The following is a 22,770-nucleotide window of genomic DNA, read 5'->3' as shown; positions in this document are numbered from 1 at the left end:
CAGATCCAGCAGGCCACTGGTTCTTTCTGAAGGAAATGGCCACAGAAAAATCAAGCTTTGTCACACGGCAAGCTAAGATTTCCTGATGTCCGTGCTCTAACTCAGTCCCCGTTTTTAAAAAAGGAAGGAAAACACGACTATTTCAGATTTTTAAACGTTTTTTCTGTCTTTATAAAGTGTTTTATTGAAGCAAACTGAAACAGCTAAATCTGGGTGGCATCAGTAAAATACAAATCAATTACTGCTACATCTAAAATCTAAAAGTTCCCTGTTAATGCACACAATGAAGCAATCGTGTAACTTTATTTCACATAAAAATGGTATTTTCCTGTCCTTCGATAGTTAATTTAGATGGTAAGTGAACATACTTTGAACATGCTTGCTCTTTGAAGAGTCCAAATGATGACAACTAGGAAATTCTTGAAAAAAAGGCTTTAATTAAAAGCTTTCATTCAGAGATGCTGTTGACATGGATGTAACCACTCCCTCTCATCTCCACTTGCTTCATGGCAGATGGTACAGCTCCAGTTCGATCAACAAGGCTATCTGCCTCCATCATGTGGTTTGATTTAAAAGCACACACTGAAAACAAGCTAATAGTTCACTGAGGAACAAGATCAATTTACCAAATGTAGCAAATACAAAGAGAGAAGAAAAAAAAATGGGTAACAATATGTTTGTTTTTTAAATATTACAGCTTAATAACACGGGAGAATATTCTGATAACAAAACTTGATGCAGAACTTTCAAGATTTAAAGAACCCGTTCTTGATACCGTCACAACATTTCAGGGTTTTCGTCAAGAACTTTAGCTCCAGGTTTTGAATGACAAACATCAAGTGACAGTGCTTATTTTTCTGTGTTGTTCACAGTGATCTGCACTATTCTGCACATATGAAGCTTCACTTTTTCATTCAATTTAGTCCCAAAGCAGTAATTTCTGCTAACTATCAGATCACTTTGTCACATCTTACTCTGCCATTTCCTCAGCTTCAGCCTCAGCCTCAGCATCAGCTTCAGCTTCAGCCTCAGCCTCAGCCTCAGCCTCAGCCTCAGCCTCAGCCTCAGCATCATCCTCCGGGTAGAGCCGGCAGTATTTGTCCACCATGACATCCAGGTCATGTTTGACATGAGTGTTAATGTGGAGCATTGCAAGGCTTTTGTTCCACTGCTTAGCAGGCATGCTGTCGAGATAAGCCTGCAGCCGTTCGCTTGCTGTGTCACTTTTGCCATCTTCTAGTTTGAGCACCGGCAGGGTTGAGAGCACTTTGAGGAAGGAGTTGACATTGGGAAAGAACTTGACGTCTGGGAGCTGCAAGGTTTCGTGGATGGTGGTGGGCAGGCGCACCTCTTTTCCTCTGTGCTTCCACTTGATTCTCCAGCAGTGAAGCTCAGCAGGAAGTGTGTCAGGGTTGGGGAGGTCACTGCGGTAAACTTCCGCGTAGTTCTCCTCGGTGGTGTTGAACTTCATTTGGCCCATGACGGCTGGAACCAGAGACAAGCACTTGAGAGCTTTGAGGTTGGTGTCGGAGAACATGTCCTCCACCTCCTGCATGATGCCACGGATTACAGGTATGGTCACATACTCCTTGTAATACGGCTCCGCTTGGATTTCACCCACGTCAGCCGCTCGCTGTTTCCGGAGGAAAAGCCTTGGGACTGACACAGGAATCTCCATCAGGGTGGCCACGTTCACAGCCTCCTCGTACCAGAATTCATGGTAGACATCAATGTTGTCGTTGACTTCATTTAGAGAATGCAGGACAGCTGTCAGACTGTTGGCAGCAGAAAACACATCGAGTGTTTCCCCTTGTAGATTCTTTCCAAAAGCTCTGGTGAAAGTAAGAACATTCTTTAAGATCACAACGGTGACAACGACCTCAAAGTCGGCAAGAATTTCTGCTATTGAATAAGCATCCGCTGTGACAGAACAGTTAAACCGTCCACTGTCATTTTCCCGAATGCTGTCCATGCAGTGCAGCAATGGGGGCAATATGTCTAGCAGGACATCGAAGACGTTGTGCTGCCCCGTCCATCTGGAACCACAGGCTTCTTTTAGTGCAGCTCCTTTCTCCTCATTCTTCTGGTAGTGAGTCAAGATGGCTTTCTCTAATTCAGCCTGGGTTAACGGGCATTTAAAGAAGGTGCCAATCCTCCTGAGAGTTTCCATGACGACCTGGACATTGGGAAAAGGTAAGTTGTTGGCCAGGTGGATGTTCAATGACATGTGAGAGCAGGACATGTGCAGTGCGAGTGGATACTTCTCCATGAGTAGCACTGCCACAGCTTTCATCTTGGTGGTGGAACTCCCGGTGGCCTTGTGGGCCTGGCCGCGGCAGTCCTCCATGCTGAGCCCCCAGCGGTCAGTCAGCTGGGCCTCAAGCCTCTCTACCAGTCCAGACTCATCTCCATCCCCAAATGAAATGAAGTCCAAAAATTCCTCCCTGAGGACATTCTTCTGATTCACAAAGCGTAAAAACAGAGGAAGGTGTTTCTCCTTGGCAAACTCAACAAGGTCGCCTGTCACCAGGGAGAAGAAGCGACTTTCCCTCACCTCCATGAGCATCTCCTCTCTCACCGTGTTCTCACAAACGTCCAGCAGCTGACTTTGCTGGGACGCAGAAAGGTACTCTGTGTTTACAGCTGTCGCCTCAAACCGCTTCCTCAGAGCCTCATCTCCAGCATTCATGTAGTAATCCAGGAGGGCCTGGAAGTTGTTGGACTTGAACTCAGTGTCAGATACTTTGTCAGTCACTAAGGGGATTCCCTGTTTTGCCAACATGACCAGAATTTCAAACGAAGACTTCAGGTAATCGCGATACTCTTTCTCTTCTGTGGACAGTTGAGGTTCATCGTCAGTGACGTTTGTGCTATCTTCATCTGTTTTGGTGACAAGTTGTTCAGTAGAAGATGCCACTGGGAAAGAGAAGAGACAAAACAGGAGCATAGACTGTTCTAAGTAAATGAATAGTCAATAAAATTAACATTTAAGCAACAAACTATACAAACATATTTCCAAATAGCTTACATCTTCTTTCTTTCATCTTCTTTATATCCTCTTCAGTCTGAAATGAAAAAATGAAGTAAAGTGTTAAAGTAAAAAAAAAAACATGACATGTGGTCTAAAGAGTCAGTTTGTATTTTCTTACAAGTTCTTTAATCCTCTTGCGATGTCGGGTGTGAGGATTTTTTAGATGGCTTGTTAGATCAAATATGGTTGGGATAGCTGTATCCTTTAATACAGTCCTATAGGGACTCTGAAAGGCAAAATACTCATCAACAACATTCATAAGGGACAGCTCCCCCCCCCCCCCCCCCCTGTGAAATATGTGAACATATTGACATAGAACTTGACCAACAAAGTGATACTCACAGTTTTACACACCATGGCCGGGTCAAAGTGTTTGGCACATAATCTGTAATGCTTATTCAACTGATCAGATGTTTTGGCCTCGAGATCTGCCCTGCGGCAGTTCTCTACCCAGATTCTACATCTATAAAAATAAACAAGAAGCACATAAATTGGCTTTAATTGACATTTATGAAACTGTATCAGTTTATATGCAAGTAAGATATGACTGGAGAAGGCAATATGCGTACAAAAGCTGTTTTTACATTCATTACTGTCCCTCTACTCTACATAATAGAAAAATTAAGAAAATGGCTTGCTTAATGCGGTTAAATCAAAATGTAAAAGTAGCTTCCAGAAGGAGACTGTATTGACTTGGAAAAGTCAATATCTAAATCCAAACATCAAGGTCAATTTACAGATATTTACACAATAAAGAAATATTTTCTAACGAATATGCTTAAATGTGTATTCTAAATATTATAGACGATCTTAAATGCAAACATTTCAGTTTTGTATGGGATAACGCTTTGGTTAATGCTGTTATCATTACTCAGTAATTTAAGCTCAACTTCAGCAACGAAATCACAGTTAAGTATGGTACATCAACAGAGATGTGACTACTTGAAGTTCGTCAACCCGAATAAGGTTATATAAGCTGCCTTACCTTTCTGGGTCCCTTGGAAAGCGAAAGAAAGCCAAATCTGACTGAGTACTCTTCCGTGTACAGTTTGGAGCCGCGCAAAAATTCGGCATGCTTCAGGCTAAGTAGTTAGCTTAGCTTACTCAGCTGGCTATTATCATCTGTTGACTTGGATAATTTATTTTATGAAGTGAAGTCAACCTTAGTTGTTACTAAAAGAAAAAAACAAACAATATTATTCAGTCAAAAAGTGTCAGATAACTGTCATAAAGAACTATAACCTATTCAAAAACACACTATAACAAATGCACACAACGGTTGAATTTAAGCTAGTTCGTTTTCCAACGCGGTGTTCCGCCCACGACGAACCTGATTGGACGTACGTTAACTCCTAGACATAACTATTGGTCGCTCCATTTGCTCTATAAACCACTCATATGACAGCTAACAAGTTTTCTTCTTTATTCTCGAATGTAGTGACCCTAATGTCTTTAGGTACACTACTGCCACCCACTGACCAATGCATGATATCACTGGAGCCACCAACTAGCGGTTACCGAGGAAGACGTTTTCCTTTAATGTGTAAGACAATCAGTTGCATTTTTGTTGTCTGTATGAAGCTGTTATTTGTGGAACGGCTGCTTTTTAATAACTCAAATCTCAAGCTGGACTGAAATAGGATTTTACATTTAAAAAATAAATATTCTGCTTTCATTCATGGCTCGTTGGTCTAGGGGTATGATTCTCGCTTAGGGTGCGAGAGGTCCCGGGTTCAAATCCCGGACGAGCCCTCTCTTTTACCATATTGCCCATTAAATATATGTAGTGTTTACATAGCACAATGCTAAAACTGAAACATTTTAGAGATGTATGAGATTAGAATTGTCCTATGGTCACAATAGCAACCGTAATCAATTTGCTCAGCAGATTTAAAAGGATACGAACACATTTAAATGCACGATATCAATATATATTTTCAATATATATTTGTTTGCCAATAAAGGTATGGGTTTTAGGATGTACGTCAAAGCGAAAAGGGTTCGGGCTCGTCCGGGATTTGAACCCGGGACCTCTCGCACCCGAAGCGAGAATCATACCCCTAGACCAACGAGCCGGGTCATCAGAAGCAATATCACTATTTTTTATAAAAGAAATAAAAAAAGAAAAGACAAGAGAGATGGTCATCTCTCGTGCATCACGCTTGTATGGTTAGGCATATATTTTGTTGAATGGACATGCTCCGCTAATCTAGATATAATTAGTCGAGGAAACAATAACGACACAGAACACTTCAGTTAACTTCTTTTTATATATCATACATAAGACTGTCTTAATATAATACAAAGGGCATTGTCATAAACACAGCAAAGTCTTGACTAGATCTTACAATCTGTGGATACATGGACTTATCCTTTCCCCCATGCTGTTCAATTCTATAGTGCATGTTGCATGTACAAAAAAAGTGAAAAAAATGTGAAATCAAAAATGAAAAGGATCAATCCAAATTAAATAAAAGGATTTCAACTTCTGTTGGGTGTTCAGATATGTCAACAAGTATATGTTTGTGTATAACCCACAAACTCAACAGGTTTATGAAAGATGGAACCATTTTTCAACCATGTGCTTCTCATATAACCAAAAAGTAAGGTTTGTGATGTACATGCACTTACAATATACCCTGTGAAAATTATTAAGGTTTGAAGATCTAGCTTTCCCTGTTTGATTCAAACCCTACCTCATAGTGTTGTCCTGATGTAGTCAAGTACCTTTGCCAAAAGGCAAGGTTTTGCCACTAAGAAAACAGGAGTTCCTGCCCACTGAATGGTCACCAAATTGACAAACATAATCAACATACCAGCAGGAGCAAGGTAGTGAGTTCTATACTTCCTTTATTAAAAAAATATAAATATATACATAAATTCTATTTCAACTATTAAAAAGGGGCTGCATTTCATGACAACTGCTCTAAATAAGAGGTCAATCAGCATGATCTGAAATAGGCGCACACTTACGAGTCACTGCAGTCAATTTTTTTCTTTTTCAGTCTTTATTTTTGGAATGTTTAGTACCAGTATGAGAGCCAGTAATAAAACCACTGACAAGTTCTAAATGTCTCAAATTCAGCGGGGGTATGAAAAATGATTGCAAATTTGCAATTAACCTTGACATCCAGATAAAACCCCAATCTCAATATAGGTAGCTTTACATTTGTGTTTGTGGAAATGCCGAGTATGACTGCTTGCGATGGTCTCTCCTATAAAATGACGACAGCATGACCTTTGGCCTGCCCTCAATTTGCGAGGTGGCTGTGGGCAGGTTTTCTTCTTTTTTTTTTCCATTATTTTTTTCCTCCAATTTCAAAGCTGGTAAAATGAGCAACAGAAGAAAGAAAGCACTTCAAAATCCCTGATATAAAAAGAAAAAAGAAAAAAGAAAGAAAAAAAAAAAAGAAAAAAATCTGGTAACTGACTAATGTTTTGAAGACATGCATGTCTGCCTAGGCAAAGCAATGTGATTGTGGGCTGACAGACACCCTTTTCCCTTTGAATAGGACAACAATCGTGGGGATCTGACCTACCAAATCAGGACTATATCATTCAACACAAACTGATTTGCCACAATTATCCTTACCCTGGCAAGAAAATGACAAAGTCTTGCTTCGTGGCAGGAACTAGCCAAGTTGACCAAATGATGTATGAAAGGCAGCAACACCCTTTGAAATAGTATGATGGGGGCAAAAGAAAAAACGACGACACAGAAATAGAACGCATTAGTCTCCTTTTTTTTTTTGTGTGTTTTTGTTTTAAACCATCAGCCTCTATCTTGCTACTCCGGAGCCTGCAGAGTAACTACCAAATTCTCTAACATACCAAAGTTTTAAAAGACTCCCAAAATAATCTACCAATTAATATGGAAACAGTTTTGGTAAAACGTTGCAAACAAATCTGGCAAGAATACACAATAGCCAACGGTCTCGACAACGCTCTCCAGTTTTGCTAAAGTAATATATTGCAGCTGTTTGAGTTGACGTTAAAATAAGATCTTGATAAACTTTGCGTCAAAGTGGTGAACTGCTACATTATTGGTTACAGACACCTATATGCTATAAAACAACTGCTTTGGTATAAAAACATATCCAAAGGGAAAATAAATTCTTGTAAAATTCACAGCATAATTTGAGGAGAAAAAAGGCAGTCACTTAACTCGTTTTTTTCTTCAGTTTCCATGTTTTGGATGGAGAGACTTGTGCAGGTGGTTCTGATGAGGAACTACATGCAAAAGGGGGAGGGGGACCCAAAACAAAACAAAAACATAAAAGGGTAGACTCTGGAATAGATAGTTCTTTCCACTGCAAAATCCTTAACCGGTGAATTTCAAGGAAGTAATGTTTAGGAGGTTGTTGTGTACAATAAGACCCTGTTATGTGGGGCCCTGCTGAAGACGAAATCTTTGTCGAGAAAGGCCTCAAATTACCATTCTTATTTACCTTTTCTAAGTTGTTTTAATTTCCTTAAAGAATTAAGGGCTGTCTAGAGAGAAAAATAGAGAAAAGCCATCTTAATTCAAATGATAATGTCCAGCTCCATCCCATTCCAAGTCCATGAGTCATAAGGCCAAAGGGTTATCTAGAACCAGCCACTGACTGTCTTCCTTTCACTGGGCTGGATCCTTCGGTCTCCCATGCCCATCGCTGCTCTCGCCTGTGCCGGGCCCGGTAGCAGCTTGCAGGACTACGGGGCCTCTAGGCCTGAGGGGTGGTGCTTCCCTCTCCTTTTCCCCCCTGATTGGTGTCAGTATCCACCTGCGGGGGTCTCCTCTCCACCCGGCCAGCACACGCATAGGGACTCCACTGCTATGTGCTCCCCTTTAACAGAGTCACACAATACCGACCAACGACAAGAAATATCACCGCAAAGACTTCCCCTCATTGTCAAGCTACAGGATTTACAAGCAGCTTTAATGTGAAATTTCACTTAAAAAAGGGCAAAAATAATTAACAACCAGTGGAACAGTAATGTCAGGCAATCCACGGTTTGGACCGTAAGAGGACGCCAAGCATTTCATCACCAACAGCTAGTTGCGAAACAGCTTCAAACTTTGCTCTGAAATGCTCCTTAAAAGATTTTGCCACATAATACCATATGGTGATTATTTGGTGGTTACATGAAACTGGTGAAATGGTAAGATGGATGTCTCAATCTCACTATGGTTATTCTGCAGTATTATTTTGTGCCTAATGATTGCAAAAGAAAAACTGATGAAAATTACATATATACTTTTTAACAAAGGTTTTTCTCTGTAGTAGCGGTTCAGTGATATCTCCCTTCTGACGTGAGCAGCTTTTGTTCTCAACACACCTTGTAGTAAAAAACACCACCTTAAAAATGACGCACAGGGGGAACACACAGCCAAATGTCAGTGCAGTCACGAGCTGGCCATAGAACTCTGCTGCACACACACTCCAGTCATTGGAGACTCCTCCCGGTCCATGCCTTGCCTCATGCCTAGGTGGCCTTCCGCTAGGTAGTGGGCAGGCCCTGTGTTCGTGCCCATGGAGAATGCAGGATGCGCTGCCATGCCAGTCTCCTGCCGTGGGTTCGAGAAGGCACCTAGCCCCATGCTCAGCCCACCATTCTGACCAAAGTCAAGGGCTCCTGCGGGCAAATGGCGGAGCTGGTAGGCCTGGTTGCCATGGTTCCCAGTGGAAGAGGACGATGTAGAGGAAGAGGAGGCAGAGGAAGACAGGGAGGTCATGGACAGATGGCCATGAACCACCTCCATGGAGTCCTGTGTCGAGGAGCTGTGTGTTGGGGAGGTGTAGTGGCGTGGGCGTGGTCGAGTAGCCATCATCTGCCCGTGGTGGTGATGAGCATGTGAGTGAGGATGCAGGGCCTTAGGATGCTGAGGGGGAACATGGAAGGTGGTCTCCTGGACTGGGTGGGTCTCTCCAGTGACTGCCTCTGGTCCAACGCCACCTCCCCACACCAGTGGGGGTGGGTAAGGCTGTCTTGCCTGTAAAGCAAAGGCACGACTCAGTTGTGAAAAACAGCTGAACCATTTTAAATTAATTAAGCTGGCACTGCCTGAACATTCTGAGGTGCAACACAGCGGATTTGCTGCTTTCTTTTTAGCACATTTTGTGAAATTAAGTTCAAAGGTTCACAATTCAACAAAAAAGATAAATTTCTCATCATTACAGGCCTGATGCAGACACTTGATGACCTCAATATTATAGCTTTATAGCAACACAGCAATGTTAGTCAAATCTATATTTTAAGTGAGTTAACAGTCAAATTTATTGACTAGAAAAGATTCAAAATAAGCAGTTTAAAAGCCAAACAAAAGAAACGTAAAAAGACTTTCTAATAACACAGAAATTTAAATTTTCCCCAACTAAACACTTTTATTTGGTGTCAGATCAAATTTAAGATCTTTTGATGGTAACTTGCTGACCTGTGGACAGAGGCTGTCACCATCGATGGCAGGCATGGTCGTGCCAAAGTGTCCTCCACTGTGCAAGTGGTGATGGGTAGGGTCTGATCTTGCTCTGCCACTGGTACTCGTCCCAGATGATCCTCCTAGGTGTTAAACAGCAATATCAAAAGTAAATCTTCAACAGTTTCATATCAAATGCCACAAAAGGAAGAGCTTATGTTTATAATCAGACATCACAATGGATTTTAAAGGCCAATAACTATTGTGGTCAATAATTTGGACCCTTAAATATTGAACTAATAATATATAATTTTTATATTATCTTGAAACCAAAAAAAAATTACGTATTGATGTGTATTATGACTTCAGCAGGCCAGGAGTAAAAACTGACCATTACCTGAACTAGAGGAGGTGCTGGAGGTGGTTCCTGAAGACTGGGATTGCTCTAATGCGGGGCTTGTAGATACACTACTGCTTGTATTGGTCCCCTCGTCCGCAGTCTTCTTAAAGAAGCTGTGCTGCAGGGCATAGTAGGGCTGGATGCGGCTCTTAGGGTCATAGTCCAACATCCGGAGGATCAGGTCCTTGAACTTCAAGTAGTCAGCAACAGCATGGCCAGACTCCCCCGCCCGCCGGCCACCCGGACCCCCTGTCTCCACACCCAGGATGGAGTGGAGCTTCCGTGAAGCGGGAGGCTTATACTGTTAAGAGTACACGGACATTAAAAGATTAACTCATTTCCCATCTTTATCACAATACGTTTGTCACCGTTTCACCATAATCACCAGCCTGTCAGTGTCAAAATACTGAGCTCACCCTTTTGCCATCTTTGGTCTTCTTAACACTCCATGTACCATCCGAAAGCTTCTCGAAGAACTTCCTGGCTTTTGGGGCTAGGTCCATTATGTGATTGGGCGGGATGCCAAGAACCTCAACTATTTTGTTCATCTGGTCCACCTGAGAAAAATGTTAAACCCCATTACTTAACCTCAAAGCTTGGGATAATATAACTGAACTCTCATTACATAAGAATTTAATGTTAACTTTATTTAAAAGCTTATTATCAAGTTAAAACTATTGTCTTTTGACATTCTCAATTAAAAAATAAATAAATCACACTCCAGAACATAAGCAGTGTTTCAAATTGTTATACCTCATTGGCACCGCTAAAGAGAGGTTCTCCAGTGTGCATCTCTACCAAGATGCAACCCAAGGACCACATGTCGATGGCCAGGTCATAGGGCATTCCCAGAAGCACCTCTGGGGATCGGTAGAAGCGACTCTGGATATACTGGTATATCTACACAGACAGGGAAAGAAAAATAATAACAAAAAGAGACAGTGAGACTGACTATATACCTCTATACCTTGAATCACATCACTCAACTGCAACATATCTTTCTGGGACATTCTTGCATACATTCATTTAATTGCTGACATAGAAAGTTGCACTTAGATACCCTTTGTCCCAGTTGGCATGAGCTGCCAAAGTCCACTATTTTGATGGCACTCCTCTTGGGGTTACAGAGGAGGATGTTCTCAGGCTTCAGGTCACAGTGGATGATGCTGAGCTCAGGCGTGGCCAGGAAGAGTAGTGCCGTGCATAGCTGCTGGGCAAACTTCCGGGTGAGATTGAGTGAGACGCCACGGAAGTTGGTATTTCGGAGCAGGTCGTATAGGTTATAAGAAAGCATCTCAAACACGAGGCAGAGGTGGTTCCGAAACATGAAGTGACGCTTTAAGTGAACTGAAAAAGAAAATTAATCATGTTAGTCAAACTTGGGAAAAGCTCATTAATTGTATTTATTTAATGTGTCTTGTCTGATTGAATGCAAAGTTCTAGAGAGGATTACCAATGTAGTATTTCATCTCGGTATCATGTTTGTTCATGAGCTCCAGGAGGCGCACTTCTATCTGGGCTTGATTGAGGAAAGCTTTCTTGTTCTTGATGATCTTAATGGCAACCCATTCTTGCTCTGCTCGGTCATATGCTTTGACAACCTGATGCCAAAAAGAACACATTTCAATGTCTCCCACTGTTAAATGTGAACGTTTATAGAAGATTAAAGGGGAATTCCGGTATTTTGAAACCTAGACCTTATTTCTGGCATGAAATACGTATATCTACTCACCAGGAACAATTTGGCAAAAGTCTGCGTCCTTCGGAAGCTATTTAGATAACTTGCGATCAATATAACGGAGTGAACAAGGCAAAAACGATGCAGCCTCTAAATAAGGCATTATCTGTCTTTATTTCATATATATATTATAATACTTTAAGATGAATGAATGAACGAACGAACGTGTACTATAGCTCTGTTAGCTCATAGGTGCTGTTATGTGGCTACTTGCGGCTATAGGAGAGCTAACGGAGGAATTTCTACTCAGGCACTCTACTGGGACCACTTCATCCACGCCCCCCTGGAGCACAGTTTATTTACTCCTTGGTCTGTGACAGTCGGCTAACTTCACACGCAGTTTGCTACTGCTAGTTTTGTGCAACATGGCAGGATATCTATCAAAGTTTGACAATGTGAACGACGACTTTGAGTGAGATAGACGTTCTTACCAGAGTGAATGAGTCGTGCTGCAGCCAAGCGTGTCGATGAAGTGGTCCTAGTAGAGGTGTGTGTAGAATTCCCTCCGTTAGCTCTCCTATAGCTGCAAGTAGCCACATAACTGTAGCTATGTGCTAACAGAGCAACAGTACGCGTTCGTTCATTTATTCTTCTTAAAGTATTGTTGAAATAGAGACTGATAATGCCTTATTTAGAGGCTGCATAGTCTTTGCCCCGTTCACTCCGTTATATGGATATACGCCGATCGCGAGTTATCTGAATAGCTTCCGAAGGACGCCGACTTTCGCCAAACTGTTCTCGGTGAGTAGATAAACGTATTTCATGCCAGATATAAAGTCTAGGAATAAAAATACTTGAGTTCCCCTTTAAATATCAAGAAATCTTAGGTGGCCTAAAATATCTTTAGGTTATTTATTCAAAACAATTATAATCTATTTAAACATACTAATACCATTCTTTCAATCACATCTGATCAGATCATGTGTGTAATTTAAGATTAAGCACCTGTCCAAAAGATCCTTTTCCTATCAAGGAATCAATCTCATAGCGGTCCATCCACTTCTCCCCATTCTTGACGATGTAGTCATAGTTATCATCGTCATAGCCATCATTAAAGACTTTCCTCTCCTTTTTGTGACTGGAGTCTTCACCCTGACCCTGTTGGTGCCGTCTCTTCTTTTTTGCATAATACACCTGTCAGTTAAGGACATATATCATGTAATTACATGTAGGCCAGACAGAACTTGACAATGAGGTACAGATAAAATATAGAAACTTATCTTTTAAGAATTTTATTTACAAAACACAACCAATTTGATCATCAACATAGTAGTTAAACTTTCTGTCAATTGGCTAAAATAATCAATTGTTGCACCTGTAGGTGCATTTAAAGAAAAGAACAACAAACCTCATTGATGTGTTTGTATGTTTTGATAAGGTCAATGGAGAGCTTCCTCAGGGGAGCTGAAGTTGGGTCACGAAAGCACTGGGGCATGTGCCTCTGAAGTAGCAAAGGTTAAAAAAATAAATAAAAAACATGTCATGAATAAAAACGCATAGTAAGTGGGTAATTAACAGCTAAATATATATGGGTATCATTACATTTAATACAATTAATTTAGGACAATGTAACATGATTAGACTGAAAGAGACATTTGACGAGCAGCTACTCTGCCTAGTGACAGCCAAAAAAGGGGAAGCAGACTTTCATATCGCATTAAGTATTGCAATTCTTGAAATTCTTCTAACACCACCATGTGCAGGGGGGGTAGGGTTAGTATACCTGATTGGCAGTGAGCTGTGGTGTCTGGTCGCTGTACGGTAAAACCGTAACAGATTGGTCAGTGCTTGGCTGGTGGCGGTCACTGTACTGCTGGTGCGTATGGGGCATTGGAGCAGCCATCTGAAGACCAGCAGTGTGTAAAGAAAAAGAGGGCGCAAGCCGGACGGACGAAGGTTTGCATGCTGAAGTCTCTCCTCCTGGAAGAAATTAACTCTGTTAGGAGTTGCACATTAACTTAATGCAAAAGCACATACTGCAAAACAGAAAGGAGAAAAAGAGTAGCAATCTGGCCATGATTCAGCTTTATTCCCTCCTTTAAACAAGCTATTTTGGTCAACAAATGATATGGGTAAAAGATATCTTACTCAATGTGCAGATTATAATATGGACAGACATTTGCTGTTTAATGTAACAAATAATAGTACCATTAACACAAAAATATAAACATTTATCATCTAGAAAAGTAAATATTTGCAAAATGCAAATTGAGCATTTCTAGTATTTAAATGTATATTGAAAGAATCAAGCCCATGTCTTAAAGAAAAAAATATAATTGATTAGTAGTTGTCAGGAATAACAAGGATTAGTACATTGTTAAGATAAATGTAAGGTTAATACATAGGGTCTTTTGTTAAGCATGTAAAGTAAAACAAATGTATCAAAAGGATAACCAAAAAATAGAATACAACAGGAAGATATCAACCTTTGTGAAGAAAAGGGAGAAAAACAGCAGGTTTAACAGTGAAAAGGGGTGAAAATACAGCATCTCCACAATGTACAGTGAATCATCCTTCATTTTCAGCCAGAAGGAATCAAAAAATTATTAAATAGCATGTTCAGCTATCAGCATCTCTCACCAGACAACACAATTCACCAGTGCTACACAGTAACCACTATTCAGAATCCCAGCAACAGCACCTAATTAGCATAGCCTATCACCACAGAGATACAGCGTGATTTGGCAAGCCCATCAATGCACAGACCAATCACAACGCAGTATGCAAATAGCCTACTTTTGTTGCCAGGGCAGAGCTGCTCCCATTTTCCAATGAGAAAACAAGAAATAAACAAGAAATAAAATTGAACTTTGGCACACTTAGACGTTGCTTTCAACACAAGAGCCTGACAGCAAAATAGCTGCACAGCCCAAAACCTGCACTCCATCTAAGAGCGTTAGAAAGCTGACCCAGCTTTGGAAAAGCAAAAAATACACATCCTCTGACAGAAATAAGAGGAACTGTAAGATGATAGAGCACAGACCAACACTGCATTTTACAACTAAGACATAGGTTATTTTACCATCACTATATAACTGTATTAATATATACATTTACAGAAATAATTAACATAAATCAGACTGTGATTTTTACTTAAATCTTTAAAACTTTCCTATCAAACTCAAAGCATTAAAAAATAATAAAGATAGCATTTTTATGATATATATAATGTCTGTTTTAACTGCTTGTTCTGCTGTTTAAAATAAAAATTTAAACGATTTAACCACTTTGAGCTTGAGCCTTAAATAAAAAGTTTAATAGCAAAAGACAGAAGAAAAAGAGATAATTACTGTACTAACCAGTCTAAATGTTTCTACACTTTGGACTTTTCCTTACTTGATAGGGCCCAAAATTTTCATAGAAGCCAAATTTAAAGAAGCAACATAAGTGAAAGAGAAGATCATAAGTAAACTAACTCCCCAATAAAGGGTTAAGGGCTTAATATACAGCAGCTAACCTGGATGCATCTTCTGTAAAATTTCATATCATCCTGGGAGGAGAGTCCAGCAGCAAACCACAACCCACTACAAAGAATAAAAACACATTATTATCATTTTGCATTTTTAGTGGGATTTAAGGTCATTGTGGTTAAACTGAAGTTAAGAAGAAGGGACAGAGGACCATTTCAGAAGAGAGGACACCCCGAAACTTTTAAAAGTGTGTAGGGCATGACTGTATTTTGCAGATATTTAACAGCATAAAGCTCACATTTAAAATGTGGTTTAAAATCAATAAGATGAAATCATTAAAAGGTAAGCTGCTTGTGGTTCAGTCACAAATAGGTAAAGCCCAGGCAATTCAGTTTTCACAACAGAAAACATATGAAGTCACTATGAAGCTGCTGAAATATAAAACAGTTTAACTGATCATGTAAATTAACATTGTTATGGGCCTTGAATAGGCTCGCTCTCCTCTCAGCATATTCATAGTGAATATACTTTTGAATCACACTTACTAAATAACTGGGAAGGGTGACTAAGCCATGAAATACAATTAAAAAAATAAAATAAAATAAGCTTTTGTTAGCCAGGACCAAAGATAACAGACTATATTTACTGTACAGGTCTATGCAGATTTACAATAACCTGAAAAAAGAGTTTGATCTAACACCATTCTATAAACAATACCTAACATATACATATATATATATATATATATATATATATATTTAAAATAAAAAAAAATAGCAAAATTCAAAAATGCTGGAACAATTGAAGCTCCTGTGGATTGAAATAAAGCCATTTTCAAGTAGACTTGTAGCTGTTTAGACTCGTCTTAACATCTGATTATATTTAATGTTCAGTACTGACATATGAACAGTTCCTTTCCTGGCTCTAGTCATTATGGCATCAATGGGCCTATTTAGGTGTAAATATAACGACAACTAGCTTGATATTCGTAGCCATATTAAATCAGAACTGGTGTTTAAAGACCTCTGAAACAAGCCTGTGTGCCATCTTCTCACGCCCAACTGATTAGATCCATTCCAAAGCAGAATCAAACGTAACCCATCCAAACAATTAAAAAGCCTAACGTTCGTGTAAATACAGTCCCCGAGAAGCTCTGTACTTACAGATGATAGGGTTGATCTCGTCATGGTTGAAATTTAGGAAGCATATTCAGTTTTAATTTTCGTCCTCTCTTGTTACATTATCGTTCGTGTAGGACTCCAATTCCTCAAATAGATGGCAAACGTTTTCAGGATCACGTTACCGTTAGCAGTCTAACTAGCTAACGTTGTCGCCGTTACCCTGAAAACTGCGGGACAGGCGAGCATATCTCTCACCAGTCCAACGTTAGCTAGTGACGCTGTGTGTGCAGCCAGCGGGTTGTGGGGCCCATTCAGCTGGTTCGTCAACAAGTCAACGTTAACCATTAGCCAAGTTAGCCGAATTAGCTACGAGGCCAGGTTAGCATCTAAACTGCAAAATCCAAACGTCTCTGATATTAATATAGTTAGGCACTGCACTGACAGTAAATCAAATCGTGGATGTAAGCTAACACGGCTTCAATCTTACAATGACAGTCTAAAATAGTACGGTTAGCAATAACGTTAACGCCGTGCCAGTATGACTCTCCGTCCAAACCCACAAAGTCCGTTGGAAATAGCTCACAGTCAGCTGGACTGCAGCTCCCCTCCAACATTAAAATCCGTCCCTTGACCTACTGACTGAAAGCAAACGTTAACACAGGCTTCACAAAATGTTAGCTAGCCGCCACACCATAAGCTACCATTCTCAACTACCGCGTCCATCATTGTTAACCATTCACGCTGCAAAGAATATACATCCGCGAAAGCGTCAACGCAGCTGATAAATGCTAAATAAAACACATAACATTTGGAATTACTCACCTCTGATGGCACGATCTTCATTTAAAGTCCAATAACCTGTATGATGAGGAAACTTATCCAGCTTGAGATTCTCCCCTCCCTGCACGGTTAGCGAGTAAATCCAATTCCCGTCCTCTGGCCGGTAAACTCTAAAATAACTCGCCAGTCACATCTAGTACGCACTTCATGACCCAAGCTTTGACGAGCAACATACGTGATAAAAGTAAATTTAACAATTGTTATTATCAGCTGTTGACAAGCAACATGCTAACTAGCACGCACAACTTACTAGCTAACCTTAGCGAGCTGGCTAGCTAGTTGACAAAATGAACGCAGCTAACATTAGCTACCTGCCCTGGCTAGCCTCAAGCTAACAATTCTGGCTACCACTAAATAAACGTTATGCCAAATACTGATTAAACGCAGTCTTATCAAAATTTGCGTCGGTCTATTCGATAAGTGCGACAATGCAGTTACATCCAAAGCATTTTAATCACGGAACAGAAGCCGTGTCCTCTGATAATTTTGGTTAGGAATTTTGTGTCAATTTTCACAAAATGGCGCGCGGTCCAAACCTGCGCAGTGAACCGGCCCGGTGGACCAGAGACACGGACAACTGAGTTAGTGCGGCGCCGCCTAATTATTTCAACTATGTTAAAACGTCGGCCTCTTGATCTTCTTGATTCGATCCACTATACGCATTTCGATATCCAAAAACGTCAAACAAATATCCACTGACAGCATTATTCCGGCGGGAAGGGAGAACATTTGAAAAGACTGAGCTGGGAAAAAAACCCTCCTGACAAAATGGCGATGCTCTTGCTTGTTGCCATGGCAACTGTCAATCAAAAAAAATAAAGTACCCGGATGGACCAATGACGAATAAAAGCTGAACTGGCCAGAGTTACAGGACACACATAACTCCAGCGGTGTCTCTGTCTTTTTAACCACATTTGGCCTGTTGCTACCAGCCGGCAGTGATGTAAATCGTTGACTGTGCTTATTTTTGCAAATATTAATTTGAATATTTGGCTGTAGCTTTGCGATACCTTTCTTCTCTCACAGTGATGTATCTCTACTAAACATACCGTTATCCAAATCCTATCTCAATAATAATAATAATAATGATAATGATAATACTGACTTTAAAATATCATAATTCATCAAATCTCCTAAAATGCTAAGCCATTCAGGTGACTTACATTGTCACCCTAGAAGTTCTACTTGAAATGGTTGTTAGAATATTAATTTTGTGAGTTTTGTAGGCTGTTAAGATTTGCATTGATTGAAAACAGTATAAAGACAACATAATGCTAGTACAAATAACTCAAGTTGGGACAGGGATGCCAAAAGACTAGAAAAGTCATATCTTACTGGAAAAAACAAACAATAAGAAAAAAAACTGGTGGAACATCTCACAACTAGAATATAAATCTATGACATCATTATCAGATTCAGAGAATCCAGATAAATGTCTTTACACAAGGGACAAAGCCAAAAAACTGGCACTGACTTGCAGTGATCTTCAGACAGGCCTCCATTAAAGAACCTACATAACTATTTAATTACTTTCACTGCATAAGCGTGATCACCAGCATCGACAAGTAAAGTTTTAACTCAATCATATGAAGACAAAGAAATGGTGCTCCTTGTCTGGGTCTGACTTCTGTGACCTTGGATGGACATGCAGTGGAAAACTGCTCCGTGCTCTGATGCATCAAGATCTTTTGATTATTTTTTAGAATCAGAGGAGATGGACCATCTTGCTTGTAATCCGTTGTGCCACTGTGACAACAAAATTTAGTTTGTATGCTCTCGTTTTCCCTTTCTGAGATAGACGCATGGAAAGAGTGTGAAGGCATTTGTAAATATTTCAAATGCATTTTGGGAACATTGCGTCATACATCCAAGGAAACCTTGTTGCCTCCTCACCTACATGATAGTGTTTGCTAAAAAAAAAAAGGAAAAGATTATGAATGCAGTTCAGATTAATAGTGGTGCTCCCAAAACAGACAGAGCTCATCAAAACTGCATTGGTATTTTTTTTGTTCTAATTTTTCAGCATTCAGACGAATATGCTTTCTGACCTGCTGGACATGACAGTAAGTTATGGATAATTTTTGAGTCATACCATTCAGAGATAAATAGAAGGGAGAGTATCTTAAAGGATTTTTTTTGTAAACATTTACAGGCAGTAATAAGCTACATGTCAATCAAGTCAAGTCTCATGTGACAGGAAAAGGTGGGGGTGAATGGGTTTCATAGGGTGGAAGTAAAAATTGAGTTTTTTAAAAGCAGGGATGATGATGTCATACATTTATATAATAAGGTAACATAATAAGAAATATGCAAAAATCGAGTTCCACTGTGGCACACATAGATTATTATGTTGTAAACAAATGTTTTGAACAAGTTACATTGTAATATGGTTCTTTTTATTAACCCAGACAAGCAATAATGCTATCATGTTAGATATCAGTGCTGTGCAGTGGAAAGTATAAATTGTTAGCATTGAACAGGGTTGAACCAGAATGTTGAAACACATCACACTTTACCCATGTGTTTTCAGATCCAGAGCATCAGCTTTATTTGGCAAAAAATACATTCTTTTGTTCAAACTGCTTTAAAAAAAAAAAAAAGAAAATGGCCCTTTTACACATTAACTCTGTTTTATGATAATAAACCAGTTGTTACAAGGTCTGAAAAGAGATTTGGTTGTTCTTTTTTGTATTTCGGATACACCTATTCAGCACTGTGAACACAACAAATACAGTTCCAATCACTTTCTAAAAACCCACCAAAAGTTTTTCAAAGCTTGAGATAAAAGTTGTTACAGAATATAATTTAAAAAAAATCTAGCGTTATAGTTTATTCAAGCTTTTGTGATGAATTCCATGTGTCTGTGATTCAGTCAGTTAGTATGAGAAAGGGATGGAGAAGTTTGCACATGTAAATCATTTTAAAATCACAATATCCAATTAGATGTTAGCCTTAAAGAATCGGGTCTTGTTATTTTTGCTTTTTTTCCAAGTTTGCCTTTAAATCTTATTCAGGTTTTGTTTGCTGCAATCTTTGGCCTCTGTTACTGTCCATAGGCCCTGAGGACTGGAGTTGAAGAACACTGCTGTGGGTCATCATTATTCTGGTGTATGGCAGTCATATGTAAAATAGAGGTATTCTCTGTCAGTTCTCAGATTTTCCATAATAGCACATAAAAAAACAATCTGTTATCAAAAGGTCTTGAAGTTTGATGAATACAGTCTCAGCTGAAGAACAACAGATGACATGTCATTATTTATGTGACAAAAACAAAGCCAAAATGCAGAAGCAGTATGTGGAAAAACAAAGCAATTATTTTCTGTATGGCGGTATCAGTCTCCCACATCGTTGTGGAGGAATTTTGGTCCACTCTTCTTTACAACGTTGCTTCAGTTCATTGAGCTTTGCAGCATTTGGTTTTTGCACAGCTCTCTAAGGGTCCCACCACAGCATTTTTAATCGGGTTGAGGTCTGGACTTTGACTGGACCATTGCAACTCTTTGATTCTTTTCATTTTCAGTCATTCTGTTGAGGATTTCCTGCTGCACATGGAATCATTGCTCTGTTGCATTATTTAAGTTTAATGGCGGACTCAATGACTGCAAAGTGCCCAGGTCCCATGACTGCAAATCATCACACCTCAACCACCATGCTTGACAGCTGGTGTGAGGTATTTGTGCTGAATTGCTGTTTTTTTCTTATCAAACACAGTGATGTGTATTATGATTAAACATCTCCAATTTGTTCTTGTCTTTTCACAGGACATTGTAACAAAGGCAACCCAAATCGCTAAATTAGCCCACAATGCAAAAGACAGTAATGTCCCAAAAAGGCTAGAAAATTTTACAGTGACCACATTTTACTTACTGTGTTGCAAATTTCAGTTGGTGATTCTAAATGGGCCCTTGGAGTGAGAGTGAGAGGGCATAGTTGTTGTCTCTTTGTGGCCCTGTGTTGGATTGGCTATCCATCATGGGTGTACCCTGCCTCTCGCCCAGTGGTGGCTAGGATGGGTTTCAGCCTCCCAGCAACCCTGAATTGGATACAGCAGGTGTGGAAAATGTCTGGATGGATAGATGTTGAGTTATTTGTCAACACAACATAATCCACATCTCCATATCTATGTGATGTTCACTTTCTACATGTTGCTAATGATTACTTGGTCACAAACACCCAATGGGAGTAGGTGGGGATGGCAGAAGAGGTAATTGAATTAGAACTCAATCATTGTACTTTCCTACTTCTTTCCACCTCACAATTCTTTATTTTTCTTTTCTGCTATAGTTGGCGTCAGGTGTTAAAAGTACATGGCTAGTGGTAGAAATAAAGACATATTTAGGTCTACATGTTGCAAAATACATGTTCAGAAAGTCACACACATTTTTCAACTTATACGTCTCATTTCTAATAATGTCTCGTGAATGCTGCCCTACAGAAAACAGCAGCCGAGGAATATGTTACCGCCTGGAAAGTGGACAAGTATACACATTTGCCATGCCAGGTTCTTTTTAGATAGAAGAGGCTTTTGTTGTTGTAACCTTTTTAAAGAAGTGATCATTTCACAGTCACTCCCTTATTGAACTCCCATGGACATTTAACATGTTAACTGAGGCCGGTAGAATCTGAGAAGTAGCTCTTAGTTTTTTGTCTATTTTTTTCTGAGCATTGCAACTTCTGACCTTGGGATGAACTTGTTGGGACATCCACTCCTGGGAAGACTGACAACTGTCTTGAATATTTTCCACCTATTAATAATCTTTATCACAGTGGAATGATGGACCCTAGATTATTTGGAAATGGCCTTCTAACTTTACCAGATTGATAAGCAGCAACAATCACTCCTTTTTGATTATTGCCGATGTTTCTCCTCCTTGACACTGTGTTAACATACAACTGGTGTTCACACTTCCTGATGACCAATTAATCAAGTGAATTTGATTAGCAGCACCTGGCTGCTACTCACCCTCTCAGTTCCTGTGGGAGCAGCACGGGTGTACTTAGTTTATCACACGCTGCTTCTGTACATTTTTACACAATGTAATATGTCATGTGTTGCTGTTCTGCTGAGGTTGTATTTATCTAATTTTAAGATACACGTCCTGGTATGTTAAACCTTAGACATTTAATAAGGTGCACTTTCTTTTTACCTTAGCTGTATCTCTCTCTCTATTTAATCTGACAGGCTGATACACACTCTGTAGGTTTTAGCTTATTAATGGTAACATGTTTGGCATTTGTACAGGACTATAAATCCTGTATGTTGTTCTGGGTCTGCTTCATGCTTTGTGAAAATTATTCAACAGATTTGCATGTGAAGCCGAACAGCAATAGATCACTCAACCCTTATTATGTAACTGTCTTAATTCTTGGGAAAATAACTGAGGCCTGTTGTCATTCAACATTTTCTCAGGAAATTCAGGTAGGCCTGGCTTCTCATATCTATGGGTACCTTGTAAACAGGGTAGACAGTGAGGGTTTTGCAGTAGTCAGATCTGCTTACAGTAAACACTTACATCAGTATCTTTTTGTGGTGCTCAGAGAGAGATTTATGCCCTCTAGATTTATTTTTGAGTCGATGAAGTGCTGACATATTGTACTTCACCAGAATACTAAAGGTCAACGATGACACCAAGGTTTCTTTCCAACTGGCTTGTGGAAGGCATTTGACATTTTTCTATAGTACGGTATGACACATCTTCAACTCGCTTGACTCCCCTCCACTCTTCTCTGCTTTCCACAGCAGGTTGCATCCAGTCAAGTTGGAAAGCTGTTTGTAATTGTAGTGCTGTTTGAAACTCATACACAAATGAAATACAGACCTTCAGCCCATCAG

General features: G+C 39.9%; 2 protein-coding genes and 2 non-coding genes across 6 annotated transcripts; 1 reads left to right on the top strand and 3 right to left on the bottom strand.

Moving 5' to 3' along the window:
* Nucleotides 1-168: 168 nt before the first annotated feature.
* thap12b (THAP domain containing 12b) lies at nt 169-4,311 on the bottom strand. The gene is made up of 5 exons (XM_072392305.1): nt 4,017-4,311; nt 3,374-3,494; nt 3,150-3,257; nt 3,029-3,065; nt 169-2,916 (listed from the first exon to the last, which is right to left on the bottom strand). Exons 1-5 carry the CDS (start codon nt 4,103-4,105, stop codon nt 971-973), a joined length of 2,301 nt encoding a protein of 766 aa, XP_072248406.1. The 5' UTR covers nt 4,106-4,311; the 3' UTR covers nt 169-970.
* Nucleotides 4,312-4,711: 400 nt separating this feature from the next.
* trnap-agg (transfer RNA proline (anticodon AGG)) lies at nt 4,712-4,783 on the top strand. Its single transcript has one exon. It is a non-coding gene; the product is annotated as a tRNA-Pro (tRNA).
* A 251-nt stretch (nt 4,784-5,034) lies between these two features.
* On the bottom strand, nt 5,035-5,106 carry trnap-cgg (transfer RNA proline (anticodon CGG)). The gene has a single exon. It is a non-coding gene; the product is annotated as a tRNA-Pro (tRNA).
* Nucleotides 5,107-5,282: 176 nt separating this feature from the next.
* dyrk1ab (dual-specificity tyrosine-(Y)-phosphorylation regulated kinase 1A, b) lies at nt 5,283-17,732 on the bottom strand. Of its 3 annotated transcripts, none has more exons than XM_072392302.1 (12): nt 16,920-17,732; nt 15,024-15,090; nt 13,290-13,486; nt 12,915-13,007; nt 12,512-12,700; nt 11,282-11,429; nt 10,889-11,175; nt 10,582-10,728; nt 10,245-10,385; nt 9,826-10,129; nt 9,447-9,571; nt 5,283-9,005 (listed from the first exon to the last, which is right to left on the bottom strand). In XM_072392302.1, the coding sequence occupies exons 2-12, from the start codon at nt 15,031-15,033 to the stop codon at nt 8,418-8,420; spliced, it is 2,229 nt and encodes a 742-aa protein (XP_072248403.1). In that variant the 5' UTR covers nt 15,034-15,090; nt 16,920-17,732; the 3' UTR covers nt 5,283-8,417. The 3 variants fall into 3 exon arrangements, with proteins under 3 accessions (XP_072248403.1, XP_072248404.1, XP_072248405.1); XM_072392303.1 differs by lacking the exon at nt 16,920-17,732 and adding an exon at nt 16,140-16,880; XM_072392304.1 differs by lacking the exon at nt 15,024-15,090.
* Between the last annotated feature and the right edge of the window lie 5,038 nt (nt 17,733-22,770).

The sequence above is a fragment of the Leuresthes tenuis genome, unplaced genomic scaffold (genome assembly GCF_036924035.1).
Source record: "Leuresthes tenuis unplaced genomic scaffold, fLeuTen1.0.hap1 SCAF_9, whole genome shotgun sequence".
Taxonomy (NCBI): Eukaryota; Metazoa; Chordata; class Actinopteri; order Atheriniformes; family Atherinopsidae; genus Leuresthes; species Leuresthes tenuis.
The sequence above is the reverse complement of the archived record's forward strand: the minus strand, read 5'-3'. Positions and strand labels throughout refer to the sequence as shown.

Excerpts from the sequence above, each read along its gene's own strand:
- thap12b (XM_072392305.1), bottom strand. The coding sequence starts at position 4,105 with ATGCCGAATTTTTGCGCGGCTCCAAACTGTACACGGAAGAGTACTCAG. Across the intron at positions 3,495-4,016 it reads TTTCCAAGGGACCCAGAAAG|ATGTAGAATCTGGGTAGAGA; the intron begins GTAAGGCAGCTT and ends TTATTTTTATAG. Across the intron at positions 3,258-3,373 it reads CGGCCATGGTGTGTAAAACT|AGTCCCTATAGGACTGTATT; the intron begins GTGAGTATCACT and ends TTTGCCTTTCAG.
- dyrk1ab (XM_072392302.1), bottom strand. Across the intron at positions 12,701-12,914 it reads CATACAAACACATCAATGAG|GTGTATTATGCAAAAAAGAA; the intron begins GTTTGTTGTTCT and ends CTTAACTGACAG. Across the intron at positions 10,130-10,244 it reads AGACCAAAGATGGCAAAAGG|TATAAGCCTCCCGCTTCACG; the intron begins GTGAGCTCAGTA and ends TACTCTTAACAG.